At 37.7% G+C, this 19455-nt stretch overlaps 1 protein-coding gene across 1 annotated transcript in view; it reads right to left on the reverse strand.

The window, feature by feature from the left end:
- SIPA1L1 (signal induced proliferation associated 1 like 1) overlaps positions 1-19455 on the reverse strand; it is a 381936-nt gene that overhangs the window by 89334 nt on the left and 273147 nt on the right. The window contains 3 exon segments of the mRNA XM_043981815.1: positions 8518-8792; positions 9525-9781; positions 9784-10097. Coding sequence (XP_043837750.1) covers positions 8518-8792; positions 9525-9781; positions 9784-10097 — 846 coding nt within the window.

Genomic DNA, 19455 nt, shown 5'->3' on the forward strand with positions numbered 1-19455 from the left:
AATGATTGGAATGACGCCACCTGCTGGAAATTTCCCATAGGAAAGCTCCACCATGAGGAGAAGGTGCCTGAGGGCAAGACATGTGGCTTTTCTTTGGTGTCAGGAAGTGACATTTGCTTATGGGAGGAAGAGGGGGTGAGGCTGGCGCTCTCACTCTCTTTCGTCAGGACTCTCATGGAGAGCGGAGCAGAATTGTAGCTCCCCGAGATAGAGAGATGAATCTAGGCCTCTTTCTCTCTCTCTTCACCAAATTCTTATTCTCCTTAATAAATGCTTAAAAGTCTAAACTCTTGCTAAAGCTTCTAATTTATTGGCGACCACTCATTAGATATTTTAGACAGACTAGCTAGAATTTTAGCCCCTTACAGTTCAAATCCAATCTCAGACACTCAACACTGACTAGCTGTGTGACCTTGGGCAAGTTACTTAACCGTCATTGCCCTGAAAAAAAAAAAAAAGAGTTTGAGTAGTCGGCCTCCTAAGATCCTTTGCAGCTCTAAATTTATCATTCTATTAAGTACCTGGTATGTACTAGGAAATGGGGATATGAAGCAAACAGACCTCCAGGCCCTCAACGGGCTTACATTCTATTAAGGATATATTACATATATACACATAACTAAATACAGAATCTACTCGAAATAAGTGTATGGTGATTTTGGGCAAGGACTCTTGGGGAATTCTGAAAGTCTTCCTGAAGGAGGAGGTACTTGGGATAAGCCTTGAAGGAGAAGTAGAGATTTCAGCGAAGATGAGGAAGGGAATATAGGGGGACAGTTTTTGCAAAAAGACAGAGGTGGAAGATGGAATGTCATATACAGGAAAGAACAATTAGTAAATTATTTGTCCTTCATTCTCAAAGTGAACTAATGACATCAGGAGAGTGATGTCTTTACTTGTAAGTGAACTGAATTTAAGTGAGGGCCTAGCCTCAATCTCTCATCCAGAATCATCTGAGTCAAGTGGCAATACATAGGTCAGGATGACTGGAGATGGTCCCGGATTGCAGTGAGACCTCGGCCTTTTTAAACTAAGGTCTTTCCCAGGTCTCAGTTTGTCTGAGGCAATATCCATTCAGTAGCAAAAGGCTAGGTAAGAACTGAGGCAAAAGATATGCCTACCATGTGTCAGGTGGCAGCTAGGTGGCACAGTGGATAGAGTGCTGGGCCTAAAGTCAGGAAGACATACTAGCTGTATGAATCTGGGCAAGAATCTTTTTGCCTCAGTTCCTCATCTGTGAAATGAGCTGGAGAATGAAATGGCAAATCACTCCAGTATCTTTGCTAAGAAAACCCCAAATGTAGTTTTCAGACATGACTGAAAAGACTGAACAAAAAGAACATGTGCCCGGCACTGTGCTAAGTGTGGGGGACACACAGAAAGACAAAAGACAGTCCCCTGTCTTTGACAATTGAATGGGGGAGATAACATGCAAACAACTATGTACAAGCCACGTACAGGATAATAGAAAATAACAGAGGGGAGTCACTAGAGTTAAGAGGGATTCCAAAAGGCTTCCCATATGAGGTGGGATTTTAGCTGGGATTTGAAGGAAGCCAGGGAAATCAAAAGACAAAAACGGGAAGGGAATGCATTCCATTTATAGAAGGACAGCCAGTGAGAATGCTCAGTGTCAGGTGACAGAATGTCTGGGCAAAGAAACAGTAAGTAGGATCAGTGTCACTGCATCAAAGAACATGTGGGGTTAAATTAAAAAAAGTTTTTGCACAAACAAAACCAAAACAAAGAAGATTTAGAAGGAAAGCAAAAAGCTGGGAAACAATTTTTACGCAGTGTTTCAGATAAAGGCCTCATATCTAAAATAGAGAACTGAATCAAATATATAAGAATACAAGTCATTCCCCAATTGAGAAATGGTCAAATGAAATGAACAGGCATTTTTCAGATGATGAAATTAAAACTATCTATAGCCATATGAAAAAATGTACTCAATCACTACTGATTAGAGATATCCAAATTAAAACTACTCTGATTCTTTCTGGAGAGCAATTTGGAACCATGCCCAAAAGGCTTTAAAATTGTGCATACCCTTTGACCCAGCAATACCACTACTAGGTCTGTATCCCAAAGAGATCATGGAAAAGGGAAAAGGACCCACATGTACAAAAAATATTTCTAGCTGCTCTTTTTGTGGTAGCAAAGAATTGGAAATTGAGGGGATCCCCATCAATTGGGGAATAGCTAAACAAGTTGTGGTATATGAATGTAATGGAATACTATTGTGCTGTAAGAAATGATAAGCAGATGGATTTCAGAAAAATCTGGAAAGACTTAGATGAAATGATGCTGAATGAAACGAGTAGAACCAAGAGAACACTGTACATGGTATCAACAACATTTTGCAATGATCAGCTGTGATGGACTTGGCTCTTCTCAGCAATGCAATGATTCAAGACAATGCCAAAAGACTTATGGTGGAAAATGGTCTCCACATTCAGAAACAGAACTATTGAGTCTCAATGCAGATTGAAGCATACTATTTTCACTTTTGTTGTTGCTTTTTTGTTATTGTACTTGTTTATTTTTTCTTGCTTTTTTTCTTTTGTTCTGTTAATGTGGAATTAATGTGGATTAATGTGGAAATATGTTTAACATGAATGTGATGTATATTAAATTGCTTACTGGCTTCAGAAAGGAAGAGGTATGGGAGAAAAATTTGGAATTCAAAAAATATCTTTACATGTAATCAAGAAAAATTAAAATTAATTATTTTTTTAAAAAAAGAATATGTGGGAGATAAGGGTGATATGATGTATAAGAAGATTGGAAGGATGGATTTTTTTTTTTTGTTATAAAGGGCTATTAAGCCACTGTAATTTATTGATTGGGGGTGGTTGGGTGGTGGCTGAATGGAAGATAGACTAGAGTGGGGAGACACTTGTGGCTGGCAGGCAAACCAGCAGGCTATTGGAATATTCAAGGTTTAAGGAGATGAGGGCCTGAACCAAGGTGGTAGTAGGATCAGAGGAAAGAAGGGGGTGTATGAGAGATGTTACAAAAGTGAAATCAAGAGGCTTTAGCAAAAGATTGAATACAAGGGTGTTGAGAAATAGTGAAGAGTCAAGGATGACACCTACATAGTAAGCCTAGGGGACTGGGAGGGTAGCAGTGCCCTCAACAGTAATAAGGAAGGGGGGGTGGGGTTGGGGCAAAGATAATGAGTTCAGTTTTGGACAGGTTGAGTGTAATAATATGTATACAAAGTATCCATTTTAAGATGTCTAATAGGCTGTTGGAAAAGCAAGGATGGATTTCAGTAGAGAAGTTAGGAATGAATAAAGTTTTTTAATAATCAGCAGCAGAGGGGGCAGCTAGGTGGCACAGTGGATAAAGCACCAGCCCTGCATTCAGGAGGACCTGAGTTCGAATTCGGTCTCAGACACTTGACACTTAGTAGCTGTGTGACCCTGGGCAAGTCACTTAACCCTCATTGCCCTGCTCTCCACCCAAAAAAAAAATCAGCAGCAGAGAGATAACTGGATATATGGGAAATGATGAAATCACCAGGTAAAAGAATACTGAGAGAAAAGAGAAGTGGGCCCAGGACAGGGCTGTGTGGGCATGGTTAGTGGCATGACCTAGGTGAAGATCCAACAAAAAAGAATTGAGATGAAGTGGTCAGATAGGTAGAAGGAAAATCAGAAGAGAATGGTGTACTGAAAACCTAGAGGGGGGGAAAAAAAGAATATCAAAGAGAAGAGTGTGATCAATGATGTCAGTTTGCATATGGTTCAAGAAGGATAATGATTTTTTTAAAAGGCTACTGGGGCAGCTAGGTGGTGCAGTGGATAAAGTACTGGCCTTGAATTCGGGAGAATCCGAGTTCAAATCCGGCCTCAGACACTTGACACTTACTAGCTGTGTGACTCTGGGCAAGTCACTTAACCCACATTGCCCCCACATACATACATACATACAATTAAATTAAATTAAATTAAATATAAATAAATAATTTTTAAAAGGCTGCTGGACCTGGCAACCAAGAGATCACTGGTACCTGTAAGAGAGTACTTTTAGTTGAATGATGAGGTCAGAAATCAGACTGCAGAGAGTTAAGGAAAGGAGAATGGGAGACAGTTTTTGCAGATGGTTTTCTCAAGGAGTTTAGCCACAAAAGGAAGTGGAGATATGGGATGTCAAAGGATGGATGGATGGATAAGGGAAGGGGTTTCTTTTGAGGATACAAGAGATTTGTAAGCTGTAGGGAAGTAGCCAGTAGGCAGAGAGAAGCTGAAGATAAGTGTGAGAGTGAGGACAATACAATCTGCTGAAGAGGATGAAATGACATCTCAGTCAAGAGAGTTTAAATAGAATGGGGGGTGGGAGGAGGGCAGGGAATATGATAGAGGAGAAAGGATGGAATGGAATGGAACTTCTACTTATAGAGGGCTTGGCTTTGTCAAGAGGTAGGATCGTTTCTTCATGAAACAGGCGTGAAGGAGGAAATAATGGTGGAAGGCATCTGAGTGATATGAGATGAGGAGGAGAGAAGAAAAAGGAAGATCTTGGCAAATGACCTCAATATTTTCAGTGAAATAAGAAGCAACATTCTCAGATGAGAGAGTGTGAGGAAGAGGATACAGGGAAAGCTTAAGGGTTGGTGAAAAAGTTTGGAAGAGCCACTGTGGAAAGTAGGATGTTGAGCAATGTTCCAGGCCAATTTGGCTGGGACATAAAGTATAAGAGGGGAAGAAATATATAACTAGCCTAGAAAATCAGGTGAGAGTCAGATTATGAAGGGCTTTAAATTCAAAGAAGAAAAGTTTCTATTTTTTCATAAAGGCAATGGAGAAGCTACTGAATCTTTTCCAAAAGATGAATGACAAGATCGGATCTATGTTTTAGGAATATAAATTTCACAGCTATATGAAAGATATATTTATTGGGGGACAAGGGAAGAAACAAGAGGAAAGGAAATCCATTAGAAAGCTACTGTAATATTTGAGGCAAGAGATGTTAAGGCCTTAGACTATGGGGATGGCTATGATAACTAAAAAGAAGGGTTGAGCCACCTATCTGCTCTCATGTTTTATAAAGCTTTTTTTAATCGTTAGGCCATTTAAATAGTTTATAAAAATAAACTGCATTAAAAAACCTCAATATTTTAATAAATTAATAATACTTTGTTGACTTAAGCACAAAAAGGAGAGGGTTTGGAGAAAAATATCCCCAAGCAGGAAGATAGCTATCAGAAAGCCCATTCATGATCACCTACAAGGCAAAAACGACTGACTTTGTATTTTGTATAAGATTAAGGTTGCAGATTTGAAACAAGCTTGGTTGCCTGACCTAGTTTCTAGCTGGCCGATCAAAAGCAGCAAAAATTATAAGTGTATGAAGTAAGTCCAGCAATAGCCATAAAACAGAAAAAAAACTAATGGAAAGGACAGAGCTCTTGGGTGCTTGTTTAAAAGAAAGCAGCTTTCCATACCTCAGCAGGGGCCCTAAGGCATCACTCTATTTACAGCAGAGTGCAACAATTAATATCGCTAACATCCCAGTCATTTTTTAAAAAAATAATAATGTTCAATATCTTCTGTTTACTAAGGCATAAAAGTAGGAAATACATTTGATAGGTTTCTATTAACATAATTAAGAGCATTTTAAGTGCCCAGTTTATTAAAGTTACTTAGAAAATTTAGTCTTTCAGAACATTTTATTCCCCAATGTTCCTGGATAAATGAAGCATTACTCTATTTTGAAACAAGGACAGAATTCATGTTTAGAGCAACATTTGGTAAGCAATACTACTTGAAATCTTGTCAGGAGCACAAAGTCCTGATTTAGATTCTTGGTTCAAGTAACAGAAGCACATTTTAACATCCATCATTATTTATGTGCTAAAATAAGTAAATAATAATGCTAATATTTGTGGAGAGGTTTAGTAATTTGCCCATGGTGGCACAGCTAGTAAATGTCTGAGGCAGGATTTGAACCTAGGGCTTCCTGTAACCTATCCTTTAAGCTGCCCATCTACTCCATAAATTCTAAGATGGTAAAGTCTTTGGGCATCCATTAACCAATACCCAAATTTGTGACAGATATAGGGTTGATGTTTCATGGAGAAAAAGAAAACTTGGAATATTGCCTTGAATTTAGAAGGGCAAAAGATGACAAAGTCATCAAAGTCAGAGGTTTTTAAACTGGAATCCATAGATACTCCTCCCCAAGAGGATAATGGATAGATTTTGGGGTACCTACAAACTTGGATGAAAAAAATTTTTTTTAAAATTTTTACTAACCTTTAGATGCCTTTGTAATAGTAAGCATTTTATTTTATGAATTTAAAAACATACTGAGAATGGGGCTTCACAGGTTTGACAAAGGGATCCATGGTACAAAAAAGGTTAAAAAGCTCTGGTACAGAAAAATTTCTAAAATAATAGATTTTGAAAATAAGAGGTTACAAAATAAAAATAAACCTCTGACGAAGTCAAAGGAACCCATAGCAAAAGAGGGTTGATTAATTTTTTTTTTTAAATTCAAGAAGCCTCTTTTTAAGAGGATGTGAAGTTGACTTAAAAATTAACACAAGGGGGGGTGGGGCGGGCAGCTTGATGGCGCAGTGGTTAAAACACCGGCCCTGATTTCAGGAGTACCTGAGTTCAAATCCAGCCTTAGACACTTGACACTTAACTAGCTGTGTGACCCTGGGCAAGTCACTTAACCCCCATTGCCTGGAAAAAAAAAATTTACTAGGTTGTGTTACGGAGGCACAAAATCTAAGGCAGGGTGGTCTTCACTTTTTTCATTTAACCTCATTGCCCTACTTGGCAGACGGATGAACCCTATAGATCCTTTCTCAGAATATTTTAAATGTATAAAACAAAGTGTGTAGGATTACAACTGAAACCAATCTGATAACTGAAATTCAGTTACCAAAACATGAGAAGAAACAAAAACGAGTTCACAAATCCCCAGGTTCCGAATCCTTACTCTAAGGTACCCCTCATAGGAATAGTGCTTGACACCTGTGAAGGAGCCAGAGATCAGCTGATTGTGAGCCAATGCTGCTGGCTGATGAAAAAAATTGGATTATATGAGATGGAGGAGGCAAGTCCGACTCTCCATGGTGAAGAGCTGGGCCAGAATAACCTTTTTTTACTTTTAGACAGTGATGGAAGGCAATAATGAGACGTACAATTATCTCTGACAGTATTCTGAATGTTTTAAAATTATACATTCAAAGTGTGTTATCTTCACGGATCATTTCACAGGAGACTGAGGACTCAAGGATGAATTAGGTCAGATTCCCATACAACAGCTACTTTACGGTCTTAAGGCATAAAGGCTGGGAATTTTCCCAAAGTCATCATTCCAATTTCTCCTGCCCTCAGTTTCTAGTACTGCACCCCAAAGCTTAGTTGTGCTCAGAATAGGGGGAGGGGCTGGACATGACATTTCATGGGCACAGGGAATGCCCAGGTGAGACAACTCACTCTATCAATGCAAGCTGGCACCTTACAGTCTGATGGAGATGCCTAAAGTAGTGGGATCAAATTCAAATAGAAACAACATTTTTATGAAGTTCAGAGGCAGTACTTGAGAGCTTTGCAGGGTGTGAAACTACTTGTTGGGATCTGACACCTCTGGCTTAAAGTCAAGTGACTTCCCCAGGTTCCTTTGTCTTCAGAGAGGGTGTCTGTCTATCTCTGTCTCTTTCCACTTTTAGGTTTGCTGATGTTAGTTTTTACATTACAAACATTTACAGATTACTCTCACTTTGGGAGAATTCTCTTGTTTTGAATAAAACATAATACAGTGACCCTCACCTGAAAGTTCATGCAACATTTCTTATCTGTATCACCTCTCATCTATTTGGGGGTAGGAGGAAGACAATTGAGGTTAAGTGATTTGCCCTGGGTCAGACAGCTGGTAAATCTGAGGCTGGGGCAAGCTAGGTGTCACAGTGAATAGAGCATCGGCCCTGGATTCAGGAGGACCTGAGTTCAAATCCGGCCTCAGACACTTAACACTTCCTAGCTGTGTGACCCAGGGCAAGTCACTTAAATAAAATTGCCACACACACACACACACACACACACACACACACACACACACACACACACACACACACACACACACACACACACACACACCCCAGAGGCCAAATTTGACTCCAGGGCCAGTGCTGTGACACCCAGCGGCCCTACCCCCCATTTATTTTTTGAAAATTAACAGAAATCTATGTTCTCCCCTTCTCATCCCCCCACCCTATATATATAAATATAAAGTAAATTTCTTGTCACAAATGTGTACAGCTATATACACTTATGCCCTACACTCCCCGCTGGCCTTCCCTCCCCACCCCCAACCATAAATGGTCATTGTACCGTACCAATCATAGTTCAGATACCTTTCAAAGTTGTTTTTATAGTGTTGTCCTGTTTTACACTGTTTTCCTGATCTCTATCATTTAATTCTCCTAAAAAGAGGTGCGATTATCTTTGCTCTAAAAACAAAGCCATGGGTGCTGTGCTATTCCCTCTGACTTACCTTCTTGGGGTACAATCATCATGGGGTGGTATAATGACCACTTTCACTGTGACTGATGTTCTCAGAAGGTCAATCATTTGCTCATGGCTTAGGGTGGCAACAGCCACTTTACAGATTTCCACCAGGCGGCTGCCTTGCCTCAGTCCTGCCTGCCAGGCATAGCCATAGGGTTCTACATCTGCCACAATACCCTCATAGTTCACATGGAAGCCAAGCTGTCCGAGCCCATTTCTCCGCAATGTCATCTCCACTGACTCACATCCTTTAGTCACAAACTAGAGATAGAAAGAACAGATACCATTTTTAAGGAAGTGAGTGGAATAATGTTAAGGGACTCAGCTGAGAGAAAAAAAAAATAACGTAAACATAAGTTATAATCGAGATGATCATTCCTGTATATTGTGTGTGTGTTTTTATTTTTTGTTTATTTATTTTTTTTAGTGAGGCAATTGGGGTTAATTGACTTGCCCAGGGTCACACAGCTAGTAAGTGTTAAGTGTCTGAGGCCCGATTTGAATTCAGGTACTCCTGACTCCAGGGCTGGTGCTCTATCCACTGCTCCACCTAGCTGCCCCATTCCTGTATATTGTTAACTATCTGAAGAGTAATTTATCTTTTAGTTCATCTATGTTCATTAAGCACTGGAATATATACCAGCTACTCAAAAAAGGGGGCCTCATTATCTTCGCTGAAAATTTAACGATCATGCCTGTTGATGGTAGATAGTAAGAGTTCAAGGCAGCAGGCAGATGCCCCATTATATGACCATTCTCTAACAACCAAAACAACACATGATAAATGATAAATACATCCTGCCCACTTATCCTATTCATTTTTTTCCTTCTAAAAAATAAGCATTTGAGTAAATGAGGTTCTCTTCTTCACATCATTCTGCAGTTCTTGGAGAAGCTAATAACAGTGTGAGCTTTAGTAATTTCATCTGACTGTAGGCAGAGCTTTACTTCATGCAAAATTTCACCAACTCATATAGAAGAGAAGGGACTCACCTGTAACCTTTTGACAATCTCTTTGATATCCTCACTGCTGTTATTAAAGCTCTCCACAGAAACACATTCCCCTCTCTCATAGAAGATTTTGATGCTGGTGTCAGTTGAAGTCCACCCTATTACATCCCTGCAGGAACAATTGAATACCACACTCTTTGTTTCTTGTTCAATGAGGACGATAAACTCATTAGAGATGCCCAGAAGGCAGTCTATTTCCATTGCCTTATTGTAGTCTTTAGCATGGACACTCCACACATGGCACCCATGCTACTGAACTCTGCTCCAGGATAAGGCTTGGATTTCTCTTTTTTTTTGGAGGCAAGAGAAATAAAGGGGAATTTGCCAGAAGGATCAATGGGAGTATTGGTTACATTCTTCTCTGCCAGATCTTTTAGGTACTCCTGGCGGGTCCGGGTAGCCATGGCACGGAACTTCTCAGACTTATGAGCAGCATTCTCCGCATTAATACTTTGGCCAAAAGGAGAGTCCCTGACACATTTGACTTAGGGAAGTGACTCCTTTGGGTATTGTGGCCCAAAAGATGGCACATCTCTGGACCTGGTTACAGCCACACTGAAAGAAAAGCAAACAAAAGAGAAAAAAGGTTTTGTCAATATTATTAAAGTTTTAATTTCAAATGGCTTAAATAAATAAGAGCACACTTACAATGACTGATGTTTTAATTTCTTACCAGATTACAAGTCATATATTGGGAGAGGAACAGGCGCCATGATTTCATTGGTACATAGAGGTCTCTCAGATGAGAAAACTATTATTAATGAAGATTGACATCTACTCTGCAACTTGTAATCTTAAGAGAGTTGCCTAGAGCCCTGAGGGGATCCCTTGGTCTTGTCAGAGATAGGATTTTAACTCAGGTCTCCTTGGTTTTGAGACTGGTTCCCTATCTACTACATCACAATGCTTTTTATGCACTTTTCTACCAGAGATAATACAGAGATAATTCTGCTTAATACAAGAACAAAAATTGCATCTAATCTAAGGATATTTCCCAATAGTATCAGGGTGTGAAGTTTTATTTCTCACTCTACAGTCTTCTTAAAATGAGGCTCCTTCCTTCATCGAAAAGTAAATTAAAAGAAATATAAGAAACATTTGTGGTATTTTGCTTAAAAGATTAAATTTTGAGAATATAGTGGCTATTTATATGGGGAGATATTGTTACTTGTAATGAGATACCCCAAGTGTGTGTGAGTGTATGGTGTGGTGTATGTATGTATGCATGATATATACTTGAAGTATAAGTGTAGCACTTACATGGATACTATACTTGGCATTCTACTTTTCAAAAAAAAATAAATAGTTGTCTACTTTTTCTTTGTTACAAGGAAGGTTAAGTTTATGTGTGTATGCATAAATGACTGCAAGTTTCAATAAACTTTTTAAAAAGAAAAATTGATAAAATGTACTTTAACCTAGAATAGCAAAAGCCACATAAAGTAAAATGGCAAAATTTGTGGGAGGCTAAAAAATAAAATAACTTATCAGGAAGGCCTAATAACTAATTAAAACATATTGATTTACTTTTAATTATTTCTTAACTTTAATTATTTCTTAAAAACAAGGATTTAAAAGTTTTTGACATTGCATAATTTTGTTCAAATTTTCTGTTTCCATTGTGACTGGTCTAAAAAAGCTTTATTGGTAAGAAAAATGATTTGCTTTACCCATTGCCCTTAGGACAGTCTGATTTACTAGAGTCTGGTTTTGGTTTTATCTCCTTGAAATGCAATAGTGCCTAAGAAATGGACATGAAGAAGAATCACAAATCGATACCAATTACAACAGGAAATAAATACTAGGTACTTTTTCTTTTTTTTTTTTTTTTTAAAAAGGCTATTGGAAAAGGAAAAAATAATTGGACTGCCAATGGAGAAGAAATGGCAATGAAATTATCTAAAATAAAATTGCCTTCCTTATACATTCCTTACACAAAGAAAACCAAAGCTGTATATCTTGTCCTAAGACCTCATTTATTCTCTCATCAAGGTCTTATTTTAGATGTCTGGAATCACTGACCTAATAAAGTAAAACATCTTTACACTTTACTCAAAATCTAGTCAAGTATTCACCTGCCATAACAATTGTGGGGTTTTTTTTAGAAACTCGATGGATTACTGTGGCTGTATAAGCAATTTCCAGTTTTCAGATTTCTATTTCAAATAGAGATTGTAAATGTTTATGCTTTATATGTGTATATATACAAACATGTGTATGCATTTATACAAAGACATGCACATATATTTGTATATAAATTATATGTTACATAAAATATATATTTGAATATTTTAAATTGTTTAAAGATCTGCTTTAGGTAACTGTGGCTTTGACTTTTAGAAAATGAATATTCCACATATAAAGATGGTAAATGAGGATCAGCACTTCAGTATAAATAAGGATGTCCCTGGCACCATACTACAATGCATATTAGCAAACCTTAATCTTAATTTTAAGCTTTATGGGTCACAGGTTTAGAAAAGGGTCTATTAATTATACTTACATGCTATCTCTAAGCATTCAAAATACTTTACCAGTTGTGGTCTGGAATTAAAAAGACCCTTCATGGGGCAGCTAGGTGGCGCAGTGGATAGAGTATTGGCCCTGAAGTCAGGAGGACCTGAGTTCAAATCTGACCTCAAACAACACTTACTAGCTGTGTGACCCTAGGCAAGTCACTTAACCCCAATTGCCTCACCAAAAATAATAATAATAATTTTAAAAGGACCCTTTACAATGGAGAAAAGTATAAGTATTATTCAGTTGTTGTTTTTTCTCTGAATAGATGAAAAACCACTTCAGTATCTTTGCCAAGAAAACCCCAAATGGGGTCACAAAGAGTTTGACATGACCGAAAAACGACTGAACTAACAAACATGGAATGAAGATAATATTCCAAATATAGTTTAGCCAAGGCAGAGCACAGTGGGACTGCTATCTTCCTAATTCTACATACTAGACCTCTTTTTTTTTTTTTTTAAGTGAGGCAATTGGGGTTAAGTGACTTGCCCAGGGTCACACAGCTAGTAAGTGTCAAGGTCTGAGGCTGGATTTGAACTCAGGTACTCTGAAACCAGGGCCGGTGTTCTATCCACTGCGCCACCTAGCTGCCCTTAGACCTCTTTTAATGTGGACTTAGATTATATAAATTTCATGGCTGAACTTGATAGTGTCACTTCAAGTTGAGCTTGCACTCCATTAAAACAACCAAGATCTTTTTCAGAAAAACTGCTAACCACACTTGAACTTATAAAGTATAAAACTTTTATTTTCCTAATTGAAATTTAATAGGATTCAGCCCAATAGTCCAGCTTAAAGAAATCTCTTTTGGATTCAAATTCCATCATCTGATGTATCAACTATTTCTCTCAGCTTTGGGTTATATGCAAATTTTATAAGTATACAATCTGTAAGGCTCAAATGAGATACTTGTAAAAAAAACACAACAGTGTTGGCTAAGGACAGATCCCTGGCACACTCCACTAAAAACATCCTAAAAGTTCATTTTATATTCATTAATAACTACTCTGTACATGAGGCCAGTCAACCAATTCTAAATCTACCTAACTGTACCATCATCTATCTCATATCTCTCTATCTTGTACAAAAGAATAGCAAGAAAGACTTTTGTCAAATGCCAAACAGAGGGGCAGCTAGGTGGCGCAGTGGATAGAGCACCGGCCCTGGATTCAGGAGTACCTGAGTTCAAATCCGGCCTCAGACACTTGACACTTATTAGCTGTGTGACCCTGGGCAAGTCACTTAACCCCAATTGCCTCACCAAAAAAAAAAAAAGCCAAACAAATTCTATCTGTAGTATATGAACTTAGCTTGTGATGACTTGCTCTTGATGGGAACTATGTTGATGATCATCAGTTCCTTGTCTACATGTTAAAACAATGTGCTAGAATTTCCCCCAGAACTGAAGTTCATTTGAATGTGGTTTATATATTTCACTCTTTTCCCTTTTTTGAAAATAAAGACATTTGTCTTTCTCTAGTCCAGGGCTTCTTTTACATTCTCTACAATGTCTCAAAGATGACTAGCTGGGTCTCAACAATCCATCTGCCAGTTTTGAGGCTAATGACTTGGAGTCATTAAGGATTGTTAGGGTCTCTCTTATTGTCTATTTATTTTTCCTTAGTCTTCTACTCCCCATTAGCTATTTTTGTCCTGTCATTTCTAGTACAAAGATTATTCTCACAGAGAACAGAAGAAAAATAAGAGTCAAGTATTTTTGCCCTGAGCAGTGGTGGTCAATCCTTTTTTTTTTTCCTTCTTTGTTCATGCATTTAGAAAAAAAAATGTTCTTTTTGTTGTAAATCAAATGCCTACTTAGGCACAGTGCTTTGAATTAAAGTCTTTAAGTTTTAGTCTCCTTAACTGTAAAATAAAAGAAATGTAATTGGTAATATCAATGGTCCCTTCTAGTCCCTAAAATTCCATGATTCTGACCATTTAAAAATTCATGTATAAAACATTCTAATCTAGGTTTCCAGGATAAATAAGATAAAACTCTAGCACAGAGAATGGTTTGATATCTCTTATTTGAAATTAATAATCTTATCCTCTCCTTACCAATTTATTTTTCCCTCTAGGAAGCAGATGTGATTTTATTTTAAAAAAATATAAAACAAAATACTAAGGAGGTCCCACTAACATAGAAATTATCTAGCTATCTGGTTCTAAAGTCTCCAAATTCTATGGCTTTCTAAAGTCTATTTGTTATTAGGCAGAACATTAGAAAAATATAGTTATTTCATATAATGAAAACCTAACAATAATTATAATGTCTATAATAAAAGTAAGATAAAAACTGAGCTTTTAGCATATGATTATCTAGGATTCATTATTGTAGGGAGTTAATACCAGACTCAGCTTCTTACATAAAAAATAAATTCAGCAAGAAAATGTAGAGGATCTAGAAATTTTTCTAGAGAAATAACATAATTTTATGGTATTGTGGAATATCTGTTATTTGGAATTTGGAAGGCAAGAGAAACCAGTTCTACATAATGAGACTAATTTGACTTTCAAAGTTTCTGATGTCAGTATATTTCATTATTCCAGACACTACCCATTCACAATTCATGATAATTATGCCTTGTCTGGGTCAAATAGGAAAACCACGGAAACTGGAATTTGGAGAAGTGGGTTCTAGTTCTGGATCTGCTATTAACATAGTGTAATGTGCGAGCATGGGGATGGCATTTTATCTATCTGAATCTCAAATTATAAAAGAGGAATTTGAGGTCCCAACCAATTCTGATTCTACTTCAGGGACCTTGTTTCAGGCATTTTATTAGTCTGTAAATGATGCTTCTATTGTGCTAATTACAATCACTCTCACTCCCAAAGACATCTACTTGACAAGGTTTCTATTACTCTAGATTACGTAATATGCTCTTAGGTTTTATCGATCTTTATTTCTTTATCAACTACAGTAAAACCTAATTTATCCAGCTGAGGAATAAACTGTTCTATACAAATAAATAGTCCAGATAATAGAAATTTATCTCTTCTTTTTTTTTTTTTGAAAAGTATACTTTAATCACATATGATGGAAATATGCAATGCTTTCCTTTTTCTTTTTGGCGGGATGATGGGGGGCGGGGGGGGGGGGGCGTTAAGTGACTTGCCCAGGGTCACACAGCTAGTAAGTGTCAAGTGTCTGAGGTTGGATTTGAACTCAGGTAGTTCTGAATCCAGGGCCGGTGCTTTATCCACTGAGCCACCTAGCTGCCCCCAAAGCTTTCTAAAAAATAGTAGTAATCATTGTCGTAGTAATACTAATATCAGTAACTAATATTTATATAAGCACTTTATAAGGTTTACAAAGCACTTTTTGTATAAAGTATCATACTATCCCCACAATAACCCAAGAAGGTAGGTGTTTTTATCATCCTTATTTTATATGAGGAAACTTTATGGGATTACGGTCTTCAGTAATTAACAGAGATTAAGTGACTTGCTCAAAATCACAGCCGGGAAAGGTTGAGGCAGGATCTGAAAAAGGTTTTCATTGACCCGAAGTCTAATGATCTAAACATGATGCCCATAATTTAAGCTTCTCATGATGACCTGAAGGTTATTATGACAGAAGACATCACTTATTATAATAAAAAACTAATATTTATCAGAGTGCTTGAGATTTTAAAGAACCTATTTGGAATAGGTTCAGAATAACCCCATTACATAGGTGGGGCACTAACACTTCATTTATACTGTTTCACCTTTGGAGCCCCTAGTCCCCTAACCCTCAACACCTTCCCATTTCCCTTTTATTCTATCTATTCCCTTAATGATGGAATAGAAACTTTCTTCTCCTTGGCATGAAGTCCTCACAATTTGGCTTTGACCTACCTTAAGTTATAATACACTTTTTTTTTTTTTAAGTTATAATATACTTATAATACACTTTTTCTGAAGTCCTACACCTTCAAGAAAGCCTTTCTCTTCCTCACATTTGACACTCCATATCCATGCCCTTTACCCAGGCTATTTCTCATATCTAAAATACCCTCATCATGTCAGAAATGAAGACATCCTAGACATCAAGTCCAATGTACTATTTTTAGAGATGAGGAAACTAAGATACCTGGTTTGTTAAGGTCAGCCAGATAGGCAAAACTTTGGACCAGGACCTCGGAATGCAGATGTAGTGACCTTCCAATGGACCAAGAAGCATTCACTCTTCTCCTCTACCTTTTATCTAATTTCCTCAACCCAGCATTTCCATTAGGTATATAATTTTATGATCTTTTAGGATGAGGCCTTGATGACATACATTTCTGCCTGATCAAAGGCATGTTTTGCTACTTAGTGTTCTCAGCTGTTTGGGGACAGTTACAGGATGCTGGTTAAGTGACTTAAGTCAAAAGAAACCACTTGGTTTTTTTGGTGAGGCAATCGGGGTTAAGTGACTTGCCCAGGGTCACACAGTAGTAAGTGTCAAGTGTCTTGAGGCCCGGATTTGAACTTACGGTCCTCCTGACTCCAGGCTGGTGCTCTATCCACTTCGACACCTAGCTGCCCCCAGAAGCCACTTGTCAATGACAATTGGAATAGTTCAAGTTTTCTCCCAATGGTATGAAACCTCCCCAGGATCCAAAACATAATATAAAACTAGCTGAAGTAATCCTGCCCATGGAAAAGGATTACAATTGTTCTCCAGGCAGTTGATAAATTCAGACAGCTATCCAATTCAGAGTGAATTAAATAGTTCCAAATTCCATATTCACTCCTTTCTTTCTGTAGCTAACAAAAAGGGGTTCTAGGCTGTCACAGAGTTATAGCAATATCTCATTTCCATCAATCAATAAGCAAATATTTATTAAGCATGTTTAATTAAGTTTAAGAATGGAAATGTGTGTGGATACAGACATATGTATATATACAATATGCACAAAATTAATAGAAGGTGGTTTTGGGGAGGTAGTGCACTATACCTTGGGGGAATCTATTACAAATTTGAAAGCAAATATTATATTTAAAATAAAAGTCCAAGTATAGATCTTTCCACTGAGCTCGTTTTAACACTGAGAACAGGAATTAGTGATAAAAGCGTAGAAAATCCAGTTAAAATTATGGAGAAACCTAAGTCATTTGGGTATCCTTCTACCTCCCTTGGTTGAGCCCCTTTCCTTGCTTCAGTTCATCTACTGTCCACCCAAGGCTCAATGCCTTAAGCATACAGAATGACTTTCCCAGACAAACTCCCCTTGATTTCCCACTCTTCCTACTAGCCTCCCTAATATAAGCTGTCATTAGTTCCATTCCTTAAGACTCCGCCTAACAAATTAACCATAAGGAAAATGTTGATGGCAGATAATTTGTCCTTCCAAAAACCACTACTGTCTTCAGTAATTAACGGGCAATGCATGAATTTCAGGTATTGGGGTAGCCAATGGGGGAGATATTTTAAATAAGGGATAAAAGAGAGAAAGCGAGAGACCAGGGGTAGTAATACTTCAATTTCCTACACACAGCATTGCTGAGAAAAAAATTATTAAGAATCACAGGCTCTTATAGTCAAAAACACCTAAAAGTGTTCTCTTTTACACATTTCCCAACAAGTAGTCATTTTTGTTTTATTTTGTTTTTGCAGGGGCAATGGGGCTAAGTGATCACACAGTAGTCAAGTGTCCAAGTGTCTGAGGCCGGATTTGAACCTCAGGTTCTCTTGAATCCAGGCTGGTGCTGTATCCACTGCCTCATCATTCTTTTTTTTTTTTTTTTTTAAGTGAGGCAACTAGGGGTTAAGTGACTTGCCCAGGGTCACACAGCTAGTAAGTGTTAGTGTCTGAGGCTGGATTTGAAACTAGGTATCCTGAATCAGGGCCGGTGCCTCTATCCCACTGCGCCACCTAGCTGCCCCCCTGCATCATCATTCTTACTACTGTGGAATATCCACAACAATAGATATGGAACTTATTTCTTAACCCTATTCTATTGTTGGATAGGCTTTGAAAGATTATCTTTAGACAAAGGCCAACAAAACTTGCATAGATTATTCCTAGCTCTCACCTTCCAGACACAAGAAATCTGTCTCCCTCCTGTTCACAGAACAATCTTCAAATATTTTGAAGACATTTATCATCTCTATCTACCCCTGCACTTACACCCTCCACCTCCATTGTGTCTTCCCTTCTTTAGATTGAAAACCTCAGGTTTCTCAAAACACCCCTCATACGGCACAGTTCTGAATTTCCTCATATTCTGAAGCCCTCTCTTTAGGTGCACATTTCAGTTTTGTCTATTGCCCTTTCTAAAAATGTGGCTCTCTGAACTAGATACAACACTCAGATGTGAGCTGACTTATCTAGACTATGGGATGATGATCATTCTACATTTTGGGACATTATTTTTACTAATGCAACCTGATGCTGCTGTGATACTTTTGGCTGCACAGCATACTGCTTAAACACATACAGCTGCCAATGGGCTTTTAAAAATATATATAAACATCTAGACCTAGCTAAGTCACCTCTGGCTTCTCCCATCTTTACTACTTGTGTAGGACTTGTAATCCCTAATTTAGTCCCTAGTGTGTTAGCTAAGGTTCTTAGCTAATCCTGTCAATGGTGGGTCATCTGAAAAATTGATAAATATGACATCTGTAACCTTATACTGACTTCATTTTCTGCACCTGAATTTCTAGGCACACCTGCTTCCCCTGATCTGAATTCATGCACTGAAAGGAATGTTCTTCCCCTTCTTCTCTACCAATGGAAAGACTTCAAAATTCAACTCAAGTCTTCTTTCTCTCACAAATTCTTTCCTAACTGAGCAAGCCCACAGTGACCTCTCTGTCCTTTAAACTCCCAGAATAATTGTTTGTAATACATTAACTCAAGACCTCTAGAGATCATAATTTTATGTTTTTAATTCAATAAACATTTAATAAGCATTTCTAAGAGGTGCTCAGGATAAATAGACAAAAACAAAACAACCCCTGGCCTCAAGAAACATACATTCATTCTACTGAGGGAAACATGTATCATGAGAAATAAATACATAGAAATTTGGAAGAGAAATTATTGTATAATTTTTGCTTTGGTATAAATGTTTTGAAAGTCCCTTGCACCACAGGTTTGACTCAAAAAAACCAATTACACCAGGACACAACTCTGTTTTGTCAATTTTTGAATAGCTGGCTATTTTGGGGATAGCTATTATTTAAAAAGTAACAAGGGGCCCAAAGTGTTAAGCTTAGGGAGAAGATAAGCTAAAAGTTTCACACTTCAGAAGACGACACGATTTGAAAAAAATGTCCAAAATGCAAGAGTGTTTAATTTCCCCTCATTTGTCATATCTGACATCTCTATCCCGTTCAATATCCACTATAAATACCCCACACAGCACCTTGAATATAACTTACAAAAATCTAATTTAAATTAATTTAAAGGTCTAC

This window comes from Dromiciops gliroides, chromosome 2 (assembly GCF_019393635.1).
Source record: "Dromiciops gliroides isolate mDroGli1 chromosome 2, mDroGli1.pri, whole genome shotgun sequence".
NCBI classification, from domain to species: domain Eukaryota; kingdom Metazoa; phylum Chordata; class Mammalia; order Microbiotheria; family Microbiotheriidae; genus Dromiciops; species Dromiciops gliroides.